The following is a 19,459-nucleotide window of genomic DNA, read 5'->3' as shown; positions in this document are numbered from 1 at the left end:
CCCCAACAGACACCTCCAGAGAGTTTACTACAAAAATAAAAGGAAGGAAACACGAGTGGGACATGAGGCTCCCAGTGTCGTACGCGACCGTGGGGCCTGGGGATGGGAGCCACGAGGGCGGGGCAGACGCCTCCCACGCAGGGTGTGCGCGGTGGGGGGGTCCTGGAGGGTCCGGTGAACGAATGAATGAAAGGACAGGGACTGGAGAGAGACAGCAGGTATCCAGGGCTCACAGCGGGAGAGACGCGGGGAGCAAGGCCAGAGGGTCACGGAGGGCCCCGACCAGCCCCCCACAGATACACGCCTCTTCTTAGATAATATATATTAAAAATAAACCTCCAATTCAAGGTATAAAAACAGAACAAAGGCACTTGGGGGTGGAGGGGGGTCCCTCCGCCAGGCAATACTGAGATGGCCCTGGAAGTGGGGGATCACGGTAGTGTCCCCTGGAATGAAGTCCTGAGTCCCCCAAGCAGAAGGCAAGAGGGAGAGATGGCTGAAGGTGGTGGGAGGGTGGGGGGTGCATGGCCCCGGCCAGGCCCCCCAGGCCTGGTCCCGACGGCCGGCTCCCTCTCCTCAGGCCCCTGGGGTGTGGGCGGGCAGCCGGGTGGGTGGGGGACGAGGCGGCCCCACGTCTGCTCCCCCATTCCTCATCCTTCTGGCAGGAGGCCTAGGGGTGCAGGAGAAGGAGACAGTGAAAGAAGGAGCGAGAGACAGCGGGAGAGAAGGGAGAGAAAGGGATCAAGAGGAGGCATGAAGAGCCCAGCGAGGTGACAGGCAGGGCGGCTAAGGTGGAGGGACAGGAGAGGGAAGTGGGGAGATTCCCAAAGACAGAGGCAGAAAAGCAGATGAGGTTGTAGAAAGGGGAGCACCTGAGGCAGCCGCCCCGGCCCCCCTCTCTGGGCAGCGCCCCCTGCCGCCCCCCATCCCCGCTCACCTGCCCGGGACAGAGCCTCAGGTGCCGCCGGGCTGGGGGATGCTGCTCTCCAGTTGAGACAGGAGGAGTCGCAGGCGACAAAATTCCTCCTCCATCTCCTAGGGGGTGGGGTGCGTCGGTGAGAGGGGTCACCCCCCGGCTGTGCCAGCCCCCGCCCCAGCGCACTCAAGGGGACCCCCACCCCCACCTCCAGCTCCTTCATGGTCTCCTCCAGGCTGAGCAGCTTCTCCTGAATTTCCTGGGTGTGTGTGGGGCTCCGAGGGCTGCCCCCTGGCACCCCGTCCCCTTCGCGGGGAGCTCCCGCCCTGCTGTCTTCCTCCGCAGGGGACAGGAGCTGCTTGAGGGACAGCACTGGCCGGGGGCAAGAGGGACAGGGTCAGGAGAGACAGGAGCTGGGGACAAGCTGGGAAAGGGGCTGGAACTGGGGGTGGGCCCAAGGCAAGGCCGAGCCTGGTGGAGGGCCGGGGCGGTGGATGGGTGGGAGGGGGAGATCTGGAGAAGGCCGCAGAGGCGAGGCGAGGGTTTGGAGTGGGGCAAGGGCCGCAGGGCACAAGGAGGGCCGGGGCTAGCACTGAGGTGGAGCTAGCACAGGGAAAGGCCATGTTTCGGGTCAAAGCAAAGGGATTCGGGGTCACCGAGTCTGGGGTGGGGGGTCTTCAGGCTGGGAGCCCCTTATATCATAGTCTTTGTGGATTTGTACGTTTAAGGCAGTCTTCTGGCAGCTGGTCATAAAGTGAGTGGAAAGGAGGTGCCATTTTTAGTCTACCCCAAGGTGCTGAGCGGGCACCGTTACCTTTCTGGAGACCTGTGGCCGCAAGCTGGCCCTCAGGGCCGGGTCTGCAGAAGGGCAGGAGGTCGTTGAGGATTCTCTCGGTGCGGCCTGGGTGGGGGAGTGCGGGGTGGCCAGGGAGGAGGCTCAGGCCCTGTGGGCTTGCAGTGGACACTCCCTGCCCCCCAGGACCACACCCCACCCCCGTGCCCCCATCGCACCGTCAGCAGGAGGCATCTCTCGGGCGCTGCCATTCTCAGAGCTGCTGAGCAGGGGCTCGCGGGTGCTGGGGACAGGAAGAGCTGGGTGACTCCAGGGCCCTGGCCCCAGGGGGCTGCAGGGAGACAGAGGGCCAGAGGTGGGGCGGAGGGGAGGTGTGGGGACACAGAGGCCAGACGATGGAAGATGGGGGCCAAGAGACTCCAGGTGGCCATGGGGTGTGGGGAGGTACACGCACAGACACCGGGCCGCGCTGGGGTGCTGGGTGCTGGGGACGGGACCCCCGGCTCCTGGGCTCCGGCTCCCTCCTGCCCCCTCACCTGCTCGGGCTGGGCCGGGGCCTGGGGCGGGAGGCAGGGGCAGGGACCTTCAGGGAGCCGGCGGTCTCGGTGATGAGGGTGCACCAGCTGCAGAGACAGGCCGCCACCCCTGCAGTCAGGGCCCCCGTCCCTGCACCGCTCCCCTCCCCCGAGACTGGCCCCGAGGGACTGGGGCCTCCTCCCCTACCCCACACTCGGAACCCGGACCCCCTCACTTCTTCCGTTCTGCCACCGTCTGTGCCACCAGCTCGTATATCTGGACCTCCTGGTCCCAGGAGAAAATGACATAGAAGGCTTTGTGATCTGCAGGAGGAGGGAGACGGGCTCAGAGGCAGGTCACCCCCCATGCCCTCCCCTCACTCCCCTCCATCTAATCCAGTCCCCAGAGGCTCTATCTGCTCTGCACGCTGCTTGTGCCCCTGCTCCCCTGCAATCCACCCCCACCGGGCGGTGGCCGGAAGCGTCTTTTCCGGACACCTGTCGGAGCAGGCCTCTCCTCTGGGCAAGACCCTCAGGCAGGTGCCACGGGGCCCTGCGTGACCAGCCCTGCCCGGCCCCCGCTCACCGGTGGCCACCTCGCGGGTCATGGCGGAGGTGAGCCGCAGCACGGGCCGCAGCATGGTCTTGCCGTCGGGCGTGGGCGTCAGCGTGCGGCTGTGCGACTTGAGCAGCAGCCGATCGTCCTGGCGCTGCAGCAGCAGCAGCAGGTCGTCCAGCAGCAGCACGTAGACCTCTGCGGGGCAGGGTGGGGGGTGGTCCTCAGCACCCGCCGCGGCCCCCCCCCGCCCCCCACCCCGCCCGGCACTCACCCACGGCCTTGTCCTTCGTCACCCGCCACGTCAGTGGGCCCTCGTGGACCAGCTTCTTCTTGGTGATGTCCAGGTTCTGGGAGCAGGAGGGGGTGGGTGTCAGGGGCGTGGGGGGGGCTGTGGTCAGGGGCAGGCACCCCAGCTGGGGCGGAAGGGGCGTTGGAGCCAAGGGGCTGTCCTGGCTCCCCAAATACATCAGCAGCCCGGCAGGGCCCAGATCAGGGCATCCCAGGACGGCTGGGTCCTGGAGGGCAGAGGGCAGGGGGCAGGGGGCCAGGGAGCGCTGGGGAGGGCGGAGGGGCCCACCTTGAACTCGCTCAACATGGGGTCGTTGCTTTGCTTCAGGTGGGACAGGTCCAGGCGCCGCTGATAATCCTTGAGCCGCTGGGGCACGGACGGGAGCGTTAGGGGGGTCGAGCCGAGGACCAGTCCAACCCCCAGTGACCCCGCCAACCCTTGGCCACACAGTGCCCGCTGCCCGAGGCCCCGGCTCACCAGCAAGTCCTCCATGTCCTGCAAGGCCTGGTTCACATGGTGCAGAATTTCCCGGCAGCACTCGGCTGCCCGCTCCACCTTCTCCCGTTCTGCGGTCTCTTCTAGGGGGCAAGGGGGAGAAGGGCCTCAGTGAGCCCAGCCCTGGAAGCCCCCGGCTGTGTGGCCCAGGCTAGAGGGAGGGCCCAGGGCCAGCAGGGCAGGCCGGGGCCCGCGGGTACCTGTGTTCTGCCCGATGCTCTGCAGGAGCAGGGGGTACTTGGTCAGACGCTGCATCTCCGTGGGGATCATGTCCTTCAGCTGCAGGCGGCGGCACCGCGGGCGGCTCTCAGCCTCCTGAGGGGACACTGGGGCTGAGGTGGCCATAGCCTGGGGCCCCCTCCCAGGAATCAGGCCTCCAGGCTCCGCCCCTAGCTGGGGTCCCTGAGCCCAGGCCCCCGGCCCACCTGCACAAAGGCACAGAAGCGGGGATCCTTGCGCTGCTTGGCTTTGAGCTGCTCTAAGGCAAACGGCTGGCGGCTGCAGAAGCGGGAGGAGATTTTCTGGAACCAGGAGCCCTCGGTACCATCAAACTGGAGTGAGATTCAGGCCAGGGAGGGCGTCTCAGGGGGGACTGGAAAGAGCAGGTCCCTGGGTCTTGCCGGGAGGGGGAGAGGGCTAGAGACCCTGCCTCCCGGGGCCTGGGGGCGGATGGGGGTGGGCCGGGCCCTCACCCGGGCCAGCAGCACGTCGCCGATCTCCTCGATGAGGTAGCCACTGTCCTGCCGGCGCTTCATCATGCTGTCCAGGAACAGGGCTGTGGGGAGCAGGGAGAGGGCGTCCCGTCAGGGCACCTGCTGGGGGCGGGAGGGGGCCGGGCGACGGGCGTGTCTGTGTCTGTCCCTCCCAGCGACGGTGAGCTCCGGGGGCCTCGGGCGGGTCTGTCCCCTGGAGTGTGGTGGGTGATTAGGGTGGACGTGCTATGAACAACAACGAGGACGTGGAGGAGGGGGTGGCAGTGGGGCATGGGGGGCCGTGGCCCCGCACTCACAATGCACCTCGATGAGCTCGTCCAGGCTGGGGAAGATGTTTTGCACCTCGTCCAGGGGGAAGAAGCCCCCCTCGGCCATGGGCTGGTAGAAGAGGTCGTGAAGGACTCGCAGCATGCGCACGTGGGCCGCCTCCGTCACCAGCAGCTCTGGGGGGCACCAAGCAGGGAGCACTGCTGGGGGACCCGTCTCAGGCAGATGGGGCAGGGGCAGGAGGGGGCGAGGCCAGAGCCAGTGACCAGCCCTTAGGATCTTGGGGGGAAGCTCCCTCTGGCAGTCATTTGCCTCTTAAAATAAAAGGCTGAAGATTCCTCGATTTTCCCTCTCCCTTTTCGCCCCGGCAGCCAGCTAGGGTGATCAGTGCTCCCAGTTTGCACTGAGGGGTTTGCCCAGGAGGTGGGACTTACAAGTGCAGAAACTGGGAAAGTTCCAGGCAAACCGGGACAAGTTCACCGCCCCACAGCAGCAAGCTTGCAGCTGTGTTACTGTCTCACTGCACGCATGGGTTCCAGGGTCCCTCAAAGTCCCTGAGACTAAATGCACTATTTTGTGCATTGTATGTATTTTCCTGGGGAGAGACATTCTGCTGTCCAGTTGCTGAAGCCATGAGCCCCACGTAGCTCTTTAAATTTAATTTACTAAAATTACATGAAGTAAGAAATCTAGTTCTCAGTTGTATTTGCTGCATTTCGAGCACTCAGCAGCCGTATGTGGCCAGTGGCTCCCCCGTCAAGCAGCCCAGACACGGCCTCCCACTACTGCAGGAAGCTGTCTTGGACAGAGCTGCCTCTGTGTCTGTCATCTCTGAAAGATCTCTGACCCACAGAATACTCACCTACTGCCCTGAAAATTCTGAATGAATAACTCTTACTATTAACCGCAACTAGAATATGTAAAAAAAAGCTTCCAGACAAGCTTCCGGAAAAGTTGTCTATTTCTGCTGCCACACTTACCCCCACCACACACTCAGAAAGCACAAAACAGCATCTAGACAAAAACCCTGCACCCCTCACTCCACCGACCAGAAGCCAGCACAGCTGACACTTCAACACATCGCCCCAGATCTTTCCCTGTGGGTCCCGTGAAAATGCTTCAACTCCATGCCCAGCTCTAGACTAAAACCACTTCCCACGAATCATTTCGCCTTGAAGACAACCTTTTGAGGTAGGAACTCTTTTCTCCCACATTTGCCAAATAAAGAAACAAAAGGCCTATGCTCTAAACACAATTTCATACCCCATTTTTGACCCTTAGCATCTGGTTATTGTCCCGTACCACTAAAAATTCTTTGGACGTGTCACTTGGACAGCTACACAATGTTCCACCCGGTGGCCGTTCCATAATTTAGGTAACGAGCTGCCCTGGGGTGGGAGCGGGCTGCCCTCAGGGTCTCCTTGTGGGGAACGCTGAGATGACGCTCCCCTGGGCTCAGCCTTTCCCGGAGCTGGCGTGAGTCCTGGGCCATGTGGGATTTGGGTGGGGGGCACTCACCACTTATCACCTCCTGCCGCTTCACCTGGCTCTTGGGCAGGCTGTGCAGCATGCCCGGGGGCACCAGCTCCCGCCAGCCGGGGGGCTCCTCCGGTTCCAGGTCCAGGCCGGCCCTCCCTGGCTCCCCGTCGTCTCCGGGCTCGGGGCTGTGGGACAGAGGCCTCATTAGGGCCCAGCTCGGGGACTCCCAAAGAGGAGCCTTTGACTCCTTGGTGTCTAACCTCTCTCTGTGGCTCAGTGGCCTCGGCATTCGATGCTCAGTTTGAGGAGGCCCATCCTGCAGACCAGCCCCCAGATCTCGATGCCGGAAGCCTCCCACCTGCCCCTCGCCTCCTCCAAAGCCCGGGAGCCCGGCCGGCCCTCAGGGCCCTCTGCACCTGACGCCCAGGCCTCTGGGACTCTGCCCACACCCCTCCCCGCACCCCCGTCCTCCCTGCCTCTCCAGCTGCCTCAGTGGATGGGGCGGTGGGGGGTGACGTACGTGGCTCGTCGGGCAGGGCCAAGCACGGCCACGGTGGAGCTGGGGTCCATGTCCACGTCACTCCGGGAGCGGCCCCCACCCCGGCCCTTAGCCCCGAGGCTGCCCCGGGAAGGCCGGCGGCGGTCACTCACCCGCAGGCTCTCTGAGCGCCCCAGACGCCCCGACAGCCTGGACCCCAAGGCCAAGGGCAGAGACAGGCAGAGGCCAGGGCAGAGACAAGGAGAGACAGGGACGGGGACAGAGACGAGGAGAGACGGGGATGGGGACAGAGACGAGGAGGGTCCAGGACAGGACGGGGATGGGGACAGAGACAAGGAGAGATGGGGACAGGGACAGAGACGAGGAGAGACGGGGATGGGGACAGAGATGAGGAGGGTCCAGGACAGGACGGGGATGGGGACAGAGACGAGGAGGGTCCAGGACAGGGACAAGGAGAGATGGGGACAGAGACAGACCAGGACAGGGACAGAGATGAAGAGGGTCCAGGACAGGGACAGAGACAGAAAGGGGTCGGGACAGAGATCAAACATGCAACAGAAAAGAAAGGAGAGAGTCAGAGGAGTGGTGAGATTTAGGGGTGCTGGGGTGGTGGTGGGGGTGGCGGCCAGGGGGTACTGAGATTTGGGGGGAAAGGGGGGAGAACCGCGTGTGGCGCTCAGGACTGACCCCCTCCCTTCCCTGAGGTGGGCAGGGTGAGTGGGGGGCTGCAGGGTGAGGAGTGATACTTAGCTCTTTGCCTGGGAGGTGGTGTTCCCACCCACCCTTCGCAGGGGGTGAAGGAGAGGGGTGGCCCGGGGGAGGGGGAGGGGCTGGGAGAAGTGGGGGAGGGGCTAGCCCTCCCCCCACCCAGGGCCCAGGCACCCACCTCTTCCACTTTCTGGGGAGAGAGGGGCACAGGGTCAAAGGTGGACCAGATGGACCCAATCTACCTCCCCACACCCCCCACAGGGTCCCCAAAGCAGCAGCACAAGGACAGGCAGGGGGCAGAGCCTGACCCCCCAACTGGGAGGGGGACAGGGCCCCCGGGGCACGGAGCACAAAAGGGGGGCTGGGGGGCTGAGGGAGGGGCACCAGGAGGCGGGAGCGAGGCGGGACGGATGGGGGAAAGAGACGGAAGGAAGAAGGGATGAAAAGGGGAAAGAGGAAGAGAAAGAAGGGGGCGGGAGAAGGGGAAGAAAATCAGACAGAAAAGAAAAAAAAGGGGGAAAGAAATGAAAGAGAAGAAAAGAAGAATTAGTGAAAATCAAAGAAGGAGCAGAAAGAGGGGAGAAAAGGGGAAAGGGAAGGAGGTGGGGAAAAGGGAGTAAGATGAGAAAAAGACAAAAGGGAGAAGGAAAAAAGAAGGGAGGGGATCAGGGAGACTCAAAGAAAAGCGGAAGCCAGTGGGAGAAAAGAGGAGGCGGCCGAGGCCGAGCGGGAGTGGCGACGGCAGGGGCAGGCAGGTGCAGATGGCAGCGACGACCCCCCGACACACGCTCCCCACCCCAGTCCTAGGCTGCCCAGCCCCCCACGCCCCGCCCTGGGCACCTGTCCGTGTCAGGGCCCTCTTCAGTGTTCTCTGGGGGTACCGGGGGCTCCAGGCTTGCAGGGCCCTGCGGAGGCGGGTCCCCCAGCTCTGGTGGGGGTTCAGCACCTGTAGGGGAAGGGGACAGAGCAAGGCTGGTGGAAGGCCCAGGCAGGGCGAGACCCCCACGCTGTGGAAGGAGTGTGCTAGCCCCAGCCGGTGCCCAGCAGGCACCAGGCGGCTCGTCTGCAGGTCCACGGGGAGAAGGACAGATGGAAAGATCTCCGAGAACAAGGCCGGGAGCAGCCAGGGCTCCCTAGAGAAGGCGACTGCCCTGAACGCTCTGTACTTGTGCCTGCCCATCTGCCTAACTGTGACCCTGTGGGGAAGAGGGTACCCCGTTTAGAGGTGAGGAGGCTGAGGCTCAGGGAGGGGAGGAGCAGGGCTCGGACTGGACCCAGAGCTGACAAGGAGCCTTTGGAGCCCCAAGGGACTGAAAGGCACAAAGTCCTAAGGATTGTGGGAAACAAGTCAGTGGCGCCGATGGGCTCCCCATCCAGGCAGGCCCAGGAGGGCAGTTCGAGGGCGACGGGCAACACGCTCAGAGCATTCTGGGAAATGAAGCCCTGGGGACTGATGGACACGAGCCGCCAGGATGGAGGACAGAGTGAAGCGCACTCAGGAGCCCGGAAGGAAAGCTGCGGGAGGGGCAGAGGAGCAGCTGCCGAGATCCAAGGAGAGATCCTGCCGGGGCGAGGCTGGCTTGGGTCTGAGGGGTGCTCACTGGGGGCCTCCCCATGCTCCCGGCCAGGAAACCCGCACCTGGCTCCCGGTCAGGGCCGTCCCCAGAAAGAGGGTGCAGAGAGACTCCGGGGGTGTCCTGGCCAGGGGCCCCGACGTTCCGGTCCCGAGCGGGCGCTGCCAGGCCTCCCTTGCGTTCTGCAGGGCCTGGCTTCTCAGCTGCAGAGATGGCAAGGGGGGCGTGGGGCAGTGAGAGTCCAGGGGCACCAACGCCCACCACGCTGGGGATCTGAGAGGTGTGCCCAGCCCCTCGTCCCATCACCCCAGCACCCCTGCACCTCCTACCTCGGGACCCAGGATGCCCCCTCTCCCTGTCCCCCTTTCCCTCAGACCCTCGTCCCGTCCTCCCTCGGGAGCCAGGAGGTCCCAGCCCCAGCCCCCTCCCCCAGGGCTCAGGGATGGGTGCTCTGGCTTTGGGACATTACCATCAGCCTCCACCTTGAAGTGTCGGCAATCCGGAGCTGCAATGGGAGAAGGTGGGAGGTGAGGCGGGGGCTGGTGTGGGGCGGATGGGGTGGGGCACAGCCCAGGACCCCTTACCCTGGGGCTCTGCTCGGTTCCAGCGGGCGGCGTCCAGGATGCTGCTCAGGCCCTTCTTGGTCTTGGGGGGCTCGTCTGCACGCCGGTTCCCCATCACCTGTCGGGGGGCAGGGGGGCGGGGAGTGGAGCATTCCTGAGACCCCCACAAAGCAGAACTGGACCTCGGGGATCTGCTGCCACGTGCGTCCCCACCAGGAGGTCACTGGGGAGGAAAGGGCCAGGGGCGGGCGCACAGGGGGGCACCTTTTTCCGGAAGAAGTTCCTCCCGGACTTCTTGTCCCCACTCTTGGTGCGCACCCCGAGGTGGCGCATGTACAGGCTGATGGCGTTGACCACGGCGGCGCTGTGGAGAGGGGACAGTGAGGGCCGACACAGACACACACTCAGACAGACACGCACAGACCCAGGCTCAGACACACGTGACACACACACTGATGTGCTCAGACACCCCCCCCCACACACACACACCCTCTCACGGACACTACTGCCCTCCGCGTTCGCTGCCCACCCCAACCGCTTCCCGTCGAGGCTCTGAGGGGAGAGGAGAGGATTCAGAGGCCAGGCCCAGGGACACTGCTCCGGCCTCGGGACCCGCGACCCCTCCTCCCTCAGGCTCAGGAGATGAAACCCCTCTCGCCACCATTCTCTCTGCTTCCATCACCTTTTCTCTTCATCAGTGGAGATGGTGTGTCTGTCGGGAGAAGAAAAAAGGTTGTGACAAAGGAACTAAGCCAGGAGCCCTGTCCACCCACTCCGATCTCCAGGTAGCGGTCCCCTTGCAGGCAGGGCTGGCAGGCTGTGGGGGCAGCTGGGACAGGGTGCGGGAGGAGGGGTGGAGGACGGACACTCCAGAAGCAATCGGGAAGGCCGCTCAGAAGGCAGGAGGAGGGTCTCGCATCCAGCGGAGACGGGAGCTCCGAGGATGGGACCCAGAAACGGGCAGGGAACCCCCAAAAAATGCCAGGGCCGGCGAACCCAGAAGCAAAAGAGGGAGCCCGGAAACTGGTGCTGGCACAGGCTGGAGGCAGCCCACTCACTGCATCTCCTCCAGGTGGGTCAGCAGCCGCTCGGCCACGTGCCGCTCGCGGGCCTCGTAGCAGGCGCGGTCCCGCCCAACCCAGGCCTCCAGCTGGGCCAGGTCCGGCTCCCAGGGCGTCATGCCCATGAGCCGCTTGGAGCGGAAGTCCTCCAGCTGCCGGCCCACGGCCGCCTGCTGGCTCTGCGCCACCTCCTGCACGAAGCGCCGCTGGACGTCCTCGGAGATGAGGTCGGGCCGCGTGCGGTCTGCAGGGACGCGGGCACTGGGGCCGGGTCCCTGGGCCCTGGCTCCCTCGCGGCTTGGACCTCGGTCCCGGCCCACCCTTGGGTCCTTGGGCTGGTGCTGCCCAGCAGGAGTGAAGGGCTCCCCGCTGTCCACGGGGCCATGGGGGGCTGTGGGCTCCCTGCTTGGGCCTTCCTGGGAGATGGGGCCCCGAGGAGAAACCCCTCCCTCATCCCATGTTGCCCCCCGCCCCCTCTTACCAAGTTCAAAAGCGACGCTGAGAGGGACGGGCACCCGCAGCACCTGCCCAGCAGAGAGAAGGGAGTGAGGGGGAGGAGGGGGCAGTGTGCTGGGGAGGACCGGGAGGGGGTGGGGGCCGCCCAGGGATGGTGTGGTGGGGAAGGGGCTGGGGGTGCCAGCCTGAGAACCCAAGGCCAGGAGCCCTCCGGGGTATCTCACCGCAGTCTTGTCCAGGAAGCTGTGGAAGAAGTCGACAAAGGCCTTCTTGGCCTCCTTGGGGCCCAGGCTGCCCAGCATGTCCGCGTGCAGGCAGCAGAGCTGGGGAGACACGCAGCGTGACCTCTCCCCCCATCCCACCCCACCAGAACTACAACCCCTTTGGGACGCCTCGGGCTGCTCAGCCTCCCAGCTGCCCCATGGCCACGGGTTCAAATGCCACCTCCTCTGGGAAGTGCTCCCTGATCTCCCCTCTAACTGCTGCCCACCAAAGAGAACCCCGGCCTTCCCCAGAGCCTCCCCAAGGCCGCAGGAGCCCTTTCTAATTTTCTGTCCTGTGAGGTGGTTCTTTCTTCTTCCTCCTCTCTGCTGAGAGGGCTGAGCACACACCAGACACCTTCCTAAATGCTTTAAAGGCATTAACTTGCTCAATCACAAGTGCTACTGTTAACCCCATTTTACGGATAAGAAAACTAAGGCACCAAGTGGTTGAGAAGCTTGCTTCAAGTTTCACAGTTAGTAAGTGGCAAAGCTGGGAGTTGAATCCAGGCAGCCTGTCCCCGTTGCACTCCACTGCCTGGCAAGACTGTCGCCAACCTGAGGGTGTGGTGGGGGCAGCCAGGGAGGAGCTGAGTCATCTGTGTCCCAGACAGGGCCCACTGTGCGGGAGGGGCTTGGTAAATAAAGAGCTGGGCCAGCAGGGCTCACACATTCATCCACTGAGCACTTCCTGAGGCCGCCTGTGTGCCGGCCCCACGCTCCTGGCTCCTGGGGCTCCCACCTGGTAAGGATGTGGCCTGGGCGTGATAAGCACTTGCCCAGATGGGGTGCAACTCAATTTCTCCACTTTAAACAGTTTCAGCAATTCTGTGTCCAATCCCCCATCCCCACCCCAAACACAAACACTAAAGCAAAGCTGCAAGACAGGCTACATCAGCAGCCCAAGAGACCATAGCCACCCCTGGGCTGCTCCCCTAGCCAAATGGGGACCAATCTCCAAATGCCAGAGGTCAATCTCATCACCTCAGGGCAGCCCTGGCCCTCTCTAGGCCTCAGTTTCCCCATCTGTAAAAGAACATGGTGATCAGCACATCCCCAGGCTGAGTTCCAGGATGTGGAGTTCTTGAGTTCTAGAAAATCCAAGGCTCAAGTGGGGGACCCCTTGCCCGGACAGCCAGAGCACCCACGCAGAAGGGGAGGGGCAGACACTCCTGGAGAGGATGTGGACGGGGGAGAGGCTGGCAATTTCCCCATTTCCTGCCAGTTTCTGAAGCAGGATGACCAGTCTCCTGCCCGCCTGCCCACAGGCCCTGCTTTCTGCATTTCCATCCATCTCCTCACTTTCTGGAGGTATCTGCTAAGCATTTCCAGTACAGCACTGTGCTCTGGATGCTTGCCAGCTGGTGGCCTCTGCTGGGTTGTGCTGGGTCTTCTGGGGGTGGGACCCTCGTCTAAAGACGCCCCTTCCCTGCCAGCCAGGTGCCAAGCCCTTTGGGTTTCCAGAACTCAAGAACTCCAGATCCTGGAACTCAGCCTGGAGATGTGCTAGAATTACTCATTTTCTTCCTTCCTAAATACCAGAGTTTTCTAGACCCCGCAGGTGCTTCTGGATGGCACAGCTCTGCAGCCGCATCTCCCAGGCACCATTCTGCCCACTGCCGGAGGCTTCTGATGGCTAATTACATTCTCTGTGCCTTGTGGGCTGCTTGCGATGGTTCCTGCTTTGGGACGGGGTCTGCCAACCACCGAGATCTAGGATGGCTGAGAGGTTCTCCCAAGTACAGCCCCAGGTGACGGGCTGGTGGCCCCTGCCAGGAAGGCAACGTAGACAAGGGCTGGGGTCCCCTCCAGAGTCCATTATCGCCGGGTGGTGCAGCTGTGGCCGTGGAGGGGATGAGGGGGTATGCGGTTTCTGCCCGGCATAGCTGCCACCTGGTTGGCTTCCCGTTGCTCCCCGCATGCCCTGTCGTGGGTACTTTGCTGGCCTGCACCTACTATTTCCCGAACGTATGTGGGGCGCCACCACCTCTTCTGGGTCCCACAGTGTGCTTTCCAGCCCCCGCCCATGGCGGGCTCTCTTTCTAGACCTCACCCTCTGCTTTCCGGAGCAGGGGCCTTGTTTTCCAGATCCTCCTGGCTCATCTCCCAGGTCTAGCTCGCTGAACGCGGTGGGCCTGGCCCGGCCCCCAGCCCTCCCCGTGCCCACTGGGCCCTGCCCTCACCAGGGGTCCCGGCTCGAACTGCAGGGCCACGTGTTGCAGGAGGGCCAGGAGGTGCGCTGGGCGCCGCTTCATCTGCTCCAGGCTCTGGAACTGGCTGTTTTGCTCCTCCGCGTTCTGGGGGGAGGGTGGGGGTGAGGAGAATGGGGAGAAGAGGAGGGGTCTCGGGCTTGACCTCCCCACCCCCTGGCACTCCCCAAGGGATCTAAGCTGGGGGAGACGCTGGGGAGGAGGAGTGTCTATGCAGTAAGGATGGGAGAACGATGAGGGGTGGAGGGCAGAATTAGGGGAGAGGGGATGGGATCCACGCTGTGGTGGGGAGGGGTGGTGAAAAAAACTGGGCTGGGAGTAAACAGGGTGGGAGCCTGTGCTGAACTGGAGATATAGAGGACAGGGGGAAATGAGGAAGGAGGAAGGAGGTGGAGAGACAGAGCAGAGGACCTGAGGATGGAGAGCTGGACCTGAAGCTGGGGTTCGATTTGAAGGCTGGGGCGCCCCTGGAGCTGGCCCGGCCTTTCTCCCACTCACCGTCTCCAGCTCATTCTCAAAATCCTCATCCTCTGCCCCGATGATGCTGACGGGCACCGGGCCAGGCCGGGGGGGACCTGGAGCCTGTGGACAGGAGGGGTGGCCTCAGCCCTGGGGCTCCCCACCGTCCAGCCCCAGCCCCTGCACCCCCTGCTCGCTTCACTCACCGCCCCTCGGGCGACGTCTTCCGCCTCCATGGGCTCCGCGGGGCTGGGGGCGAGGGGGGCCGCGGTGAGGGGGTGGGAGGTGGCCCCGCGGCTACTCACGGATTCCTGGCCCAGGTGTGAAGGTGAGTAAACAGCCTCCCCCACGGAGCCGCTGCAGCTCAATGGGGCCTCTGTGTGGCGACAAAGAGCCCTTGAGAGACCAGCCAGAGGCGGGAGCCCAAGGACGGGGTGCGGTGGGGGTGAGGGGGTGGAGTGGAGGGAGGAGCTGGACGGCCAGGAGCCTGGGTCCCCAGAGGGCTGGGTCTGCGAACCTGCAAATCTCGGGTCCCTAATGGAGGAGGGGGGCTGGGACCAGGGCTCCTGGGTCCCAGGGGAAGAGGGGCTGGGGCTGGTTCCTAAGGGAGCAGGGCCTGGAGAGAAGCTGAATTAGGAAGGTTAAAGAGAAGGTAAGAAGGAGAAATCCGGGGTGCTGGGGGCTCCCCTCTGATTGGAGACAGGCTTGGGGCAGGATGTTGCCTCTGAACCCACCGGCCCCACTTCCTGTGGCAGGAAATCACACCGGCAAATCCTCCAACCCCCAACTCCCTCCCCACAAGAAAACAAAACTGCAAACCCTTCTCCCTCAGGGACGAGGAGCCCCAGGACACTGAAGCTCTTCTTTGCATCAGGGACCCCCCACCTTCCCGCCTCCAGTCCCAGAAGATGAGGGAGGGTCCTCAGCTCAGCCCAGGGTGGGTCTCCTTCCCCACACCTTGTCTTGCCATCTGTCCTCTCCCGGGAATCTGTTACACGTTTCTCTCTTCTTCCCATTTCCTCATATTTTTCTCTTTCCCTTCCTCCAGAACGGTCTCTTTTCCCACGGGCTCTGCCTCCCCTCCCTCCATCTCCCTCCCCACCACAGCCTCCCCCAACCTCAGTCTGCTATGCCCCACCCCTGCCCCTGTGGCCCCCAACTCTCCCCATTTGTCTCCCTGGGTCTGGCTTCCCACCCCTGCTTTCTGCAGCCCTCATCCCACACCTCTCCCTCCCCTTCTCTCCCATCTTGTGCTGTCTTCCCCGTTTCTGTCTCCCCTTGAATCTCCACTCTCCCCAAATCTTTCCCCAGCATCCCCTGGGTCCTTAATCCATCTGTCAGTCAGGACAGAGCTCTGGAAAGAGGAGTGGAGTGGCCAATGAGGGGGAGCAGCCCCCAAAGCCCCAAACTATTTATAACCCTAGTCACCAGAGACCCACTCTTCTCCCTGTTTCCTGGGCCCCCTCACTAGTGCTCAATAAATGGTAGCTAAGATTTAGTCTCTGATTATTAAACAGTGATGCTTTCTGGGGTGTGCAAAGTGAGCCTATGGTTTCACCAGAGCAGGCATCATTTGATTCTTTTCAATAAAGTATATTGGCTCAGCATTCAGGCTCGGGGCACGTAAGGCTTGAACACTGTTAAACTGGCACATAAATAAATGTGTAAACCAAGGCAGAACCATCATCCTCATCATCGTGTGATTTATTATGAGCTGGACATACCCAGCACCTCCCACCTGCTGCATGTTGCTTGAAGTGCTTCTCCCATATTAACCATTTCACCCTCATGACCACAAGCACCCCATGCAGTTATGATCCTGTCAGACATGGGAAAACCTTCACTGGGCTGCCGGCCACAGCTCCTGGGCTGGACAACACTGCCATGGGGCATGGAGGGTCCTTGCTCAGCCCATTTAGGGGTGGGAAAGTGCAACAGCAGCAGGGTGACCCAGGGGGTAAAGGAGAGGACGCACATTACAAAGTCACTGCTTGGTACCAGGCTCCAAATCAGATACCTGACACCTATTATCTCTTTATTCCAGAAAGGACAGGGAATTATAGGTTGAAGTGGGCAGAGGGCAGATGGATCTATAGACACTTGACAGGGTCTGGGGCACAGTCAAGGGGGTGCTGTATGTTTGGGGGCTCTGGAGGGTCAGGGCCAGTTTACATTCATAGGCGTGAGGTGGGGGGGGGTGTCCAAGAGCAAAGTGGGGACTCATGGGGGACCACATGGAACCTGGGTTCTCTGCAGGGCCCAGGCTCTATAGGTAATTGAGTAGATGACTCAGGGTCTCCCCTAAATTTCTAAAATACAGGGGGGTGAAAGTGAGACTGTATGGATCCCAGGAATCTATAAGGGCCCCAGATTCGATCTGACAGCTACAGCAGTGGTTCTTAACTGGGGACGATTTTGCCTGCCAGAGGACATCGGGCAGTGTCTGGAGACATTTTTGGTTGTCATAACTCGGGCGGGGGGGGGGGGGAGGCACATGTGTGCTACTGGCATCTAGGAGTGGAGGCTAAGGATGCTGCTAAACCTCGTAAAACAGTCCTCCACAACCAAGAACGATCCGGCCTCAAATGTCAGCAGGGCCAAGGCTGAGAAACCCTGGTCTATTGACAACTGACAGGGTCTGGGACACAGTAGAGGGGGCGCCTGTGAGCACGGAACTTGGGGTGGGGGGGGTGGGGTCAGGGCTGGCTTAAAAGGTCCACAGGGATGGAGGTCCTAGAGCAAAGCAGCCTCACATCAGGGTTCACATGGAGGCCTGGGTTCTATGCAGGGCTCGGGGTCTGTAAGATATGGAGCAGGTGACCCAGTGTCTCCAAGGACCTCTGGGAGCTTTAAAGAACCTAAAATACAGAAGAGTTAAGGTGAGTCTGTAAAGAGTAAGAGGCTCTTGAAATGTATACAGCTCAGATTCTATTTGACATAGGGTGGGTCTATAGGGATCCGGGGATCATGATTCTATAGCTGAAGTAGCCAGTCTTTGGGACCCCTGGAGACTTAAAGGGCGCTGAATTCTAGAAATGCATGGGATGCATCCAGAGATACAGGGTCAATAGGGCCCCGGTTTCTAGGGGATGCTATTGCTCTGTGAGGGACCCCGGGTCTATAAAAAGCCGCATCTCCATGGGGGGCTAGCAGGTTCCTGGAGGGTCTGTAAGACCTTGTAATCTATATGGAACGTGGGAGGTCTACGCCAGCCCCAAATCTTACAGGGGACGTGGCGGGTCTACAGGAGACCCAAATCCTCTAAGGGACCTGGAGATATATGCGGCCGGGCATGTCCGAGCAGATGCACGGAGCCAAGCTGTGATACCCGCCCGGGGCCGCTTTCCTCACCTGCTCGGATTCCGAGAAGCCACCACCGCCGACAGAACCGAGGCCTCCGCGCGCCCGCTCCGGGCTCCCCCCACCCCTGCTGCCGAGCCGCTCTAGCCGTCCCAGAGGCCACCTTTGGACCAACTCCACTCCTCCCGCCAGCGGCTCTAGCCCAAGTCCTGCAGGGCTCCTGCCCCCGCGACTCCACTCCTCCCGCCGGCCGCTCTAGCTCTCCACTGCGCCACGCTGGCCAGATAGGGCCGCTCTGGCCCGTCTTGGAGGGCTGGCGTTTCCGTATCTCGACTGCTCGCGTCATTCTCCCGGGCCCAGCCCATTGCCCAAAGGTGGGGATGGATTCAGCCCACCCGGCTAGAGCTCAGTCAGAAATCTTGGGCTTCCTCGGCCCCCTGATTCCCTCGGACAGGGGCTCCCGGTCTTGTCCGGACTCCCTGTCCTATCCAGATTCCCTGCACTCGGGGGTCAGCTGAATTTCCGACGCTTATGCATCAACCCCCCTCCCCGCGCCCCACCCCACCTCCGCTTTCTGCTGGGGCTAGCAAGCAAAACTCCTAGGTTCTAGCCCACCTTTGCCTCTGACATACCTTTATAACCTGGAAAAAAAGTAATTACTTTTTTCTAAGCCTCAGTGTTCCCATCTGTGTATTGGGAAGGTGCCTGGCTGTCTTTTCTACACCCATCTCTCAGGGTATGATTCAGAAAAGAGCTTTCCGAAAACGCTTTCAAAAGCGCTCTGCTGGCAATTTTCCGCTTCAACGGCGGCCCCTGGGCATTATCGTTGTTTGTCTTTTATTAGGTGGCCCTAAAGCATGCGGGGTTGGAGGAGGGCGCTAAGCGGAAAGCACCTGCGTGTTCAAACCCCAACTCGGCACGATCTCACGATGGGTGCGCCCTGGGGCGAGTCGGTTCTGCTCCCTGGGCCTCAATTTCCCCACCGGTGCAATGGGGGCGATCGTCCGTCCTCCGCTGGACAGGTGGGAGGCCTGGACCCCGCCCCTGCATCCCTCACCCCACCCGGTGGGCGCTTAACAAATATGCGTTCTCCTCTCTTTGCCCCGTTTGACAGATGGGGAAACTGAGGCCCGGGGAGGGGCGGCCGCTGGCTCCGTGCGGCCCTGAGGAGCAGCGCCCCAGCGCCCCTCCCCACTTCCCCTAGCAGCGGAGGGGAGGGAGGCCGGGCGGGGCCAGGGACCGTGTACCTGGGATCCGGCGCGGGGAGGTGACCGGCGGGGCGCCCGGGGTCGGGCTCGGCGATCCCGGGGCCTGTGTCCCGGCTCCCGCTTCCTGGCTCCGGCGGGGCAGGAAGTCGGGGCGTTTTTCCGGAGCCCCCGCCCCGCCGCCCCTCCCCGCTTCCTGCCCGCGCCCCGCGCCCGCCCGGCACCTCCGCTTCCTTCCCCTTCTCGCCGCCCGCCGGGCCCCTCCTCGCCCCGCCCCGCCCCGGGCCCCGGGGGCCCCCGTCCCGCGCCGCCCGGCCACTCCCCGGCTGGCTTTGTCCGTCTGTGCGTCCGGCGGGCACGGGCTCCTCGTTGTGTCTCTCCGCCGGGGAGGCCGCCGGCACCGCCCTGGAGGGTGGGGGCTGAGGGGATGTGCGCCCCGGTGGCCGGCGGCCTCGGCCTGAGCGTGGCCTCCCGGGCTGCCGTCTGTGTGCTTCCCGTTTCCACGCCCCGTGGGCCTGGGGCTGCCTCTTTCTCGGCTTCCCTGTAGCTTTGTGCCTGTGGCTCTCTGTGGGTCTCTGCCCCACCCCGCCCGCCTCTGGGTCTCTTGGTCGCTGTCTCCCTTTCTTGGTCGGGGTCCTTCCCCCCAGTCTCCCTGTCACCCAGGCTGCCCTCCTCCGTCGCTTTTTCCCTCAGGGTCTTGCTCCTTCCATCTCTGGATCTTTCTGCATCTCCATCTTAGTCTTTCATTTCCTCCTCAGAGTCACAGGGGTCAGTCTCTCCGTGTCCGTTTATCTCTGGACCGTCCTTTCCTTGCCTGTCTCTGTGTCACTGTATCTCTGTCTTCCTGGTCTTCTCCTTCACTTGCTCTGTCCCTTCCAGCCTCAGTACCTCAGTATCCCGCTCAGTCACAGCCTCTGAGTCTCCCTGGCAGCCCACGACCCTCCGGATCCCTCTTCTGCAAGTCCCCCAGGAGAAAAGGTGTGGCTGCAGTTGAAGAATCTGGTACTAGGCCCACAAGACAGCTCCCCCTGTTTGCTTAGACACCCACAAAAACAGAAGCCTCACACTGCCCTCTACAGTCTCTTCTGCTCAGGGACATGGCCTGGGGTGGGGCCCCGGAGGGGGCCAAGGCACCCCT

At 62.7% G+C, this 19,459-nt stretch overlaps 1 protein-coding gene across 10 annotated transcripts; it reads right to left on the bottom strand.

Annotated features, from left to right (window-relative positions):
• Nucleotides 1-307: 307 nt before the first annotated feature.
• Nucleotides 308-19,033, bottom strand: ARHGEF1 (Rho guanine nucleotide exchange factor 1). Of its 10 annotated transcripts, none has more exons than XM_037820597.1 (32): nucleotides 18,628-19,033; nucleotides 18,364-18,595; nucleotides 14,023-14,192; nucleotides 13,856-13,939; nucleotides 13,331-13,444; nucleotides 11,112-11,210; nucleotides 10,913-10,955; nucleotides 10,429-10,675; nucleotides 10,053-10,082; nucleotides 9,635-9,734; nucleotides 9,392-9,488; nucleotides 9,277-9,312; nucleotides 8,873-9,010; nucleotides 8,074-8,179; nucleotides 7,412-7,423; nucleotides 6,547-6,714; nucleotides 6,066-6,211; nucleotides 4,577-4,723; nucleotides 4,260-4,342; nucleotides 3,993-4,118; nucleotides 3,768-3,882; nucleotides 3,550-3,650; nucleotides 3,361-3,438; nucleotides 3,055-3,130; nucleotides 2,811-2,978; nucleotides 2,461-2,548; nucleotides 2,246-2,332; nucleotides 1,928-2,040; nucleotides 1,731-1,817; nucleotides 1,125-1,288; nucleotides 938-1,035; nucleotides 308-670 (listed from the first exon to the last, which is right to left on the bottom strand). In XM_037820597.1, exons 3-31 carry the CDS (start codon nucleotides 14,050-14,052, stop codon nucleotides 955-957), a joined length of 2,964 nt encoding a protein of 987 aa, XP_037676525.1. In that variant the 5' UTR covers nucleotides 14,053-14,192; nucleotides 18,364-18,595; nucleotides 18,628-19,033; the 3' UTR covers nucleotides 308-670; nucleotides 938-954. The 10 variants fall into 10 exon arrangements, with proteins under 10 accessions (XP_037676525.1, XP_037676530.1, XP_037676527.1 ...); XM_037820602.1 differs by having other exon boundaries at nucleotides 14,023-14,065; nucleotides 18,628-18,959; XM_037820599.1 differs by having other exon boundaries at nucleotides 14,023-14,065; nucleotides 18,364-19,002.
• Nucleotides 19,034-19,459: the final 426 nt, after the last annotated feature.

Source organism: Choloepus didactylus, chromosome 27 (genome assembly GCF_015220235.1).
Source record: "Choloepus didactylus isolate mChoDid1 chromosome 27, mChoDid1.pri, whole genome shotgun sequence".
NCBI lineage: Eukaryota > Metazoa > Chordata > Mammalia > Pilosa > Megalonychidae > Choloepus > Choloepus didactylus.
This window is presented reverse-complemented; position numbering and strand designations above follow the sequence as displayed.

Excerpts from the sequence above, each read along its gene's own strand:
- ARHGEF1 (XM_037820593.1), bottom strand. The coding sequence starts at position 17,462 with ATGACGCGAGCAGTCGAGATACGGAAACGCCAGCCCTCCAAGACGGGC. Across the intron at positions 3,651-3,767 it reads GAGCATCGGGCAGAACACAG|AAGAGACCGCAGAACGGGAG; the intron begins GTACCCGCGGGC and ends CTTGCCCCCTAG. Across the intron at positions 3,131-3,360 it reads CCATGTTGAGCGAGTTCAAG|AACCTGGACATCACCAAGAA; the intron begins GTGGGCCCCTCC and ends TCCTGCTCCCAG.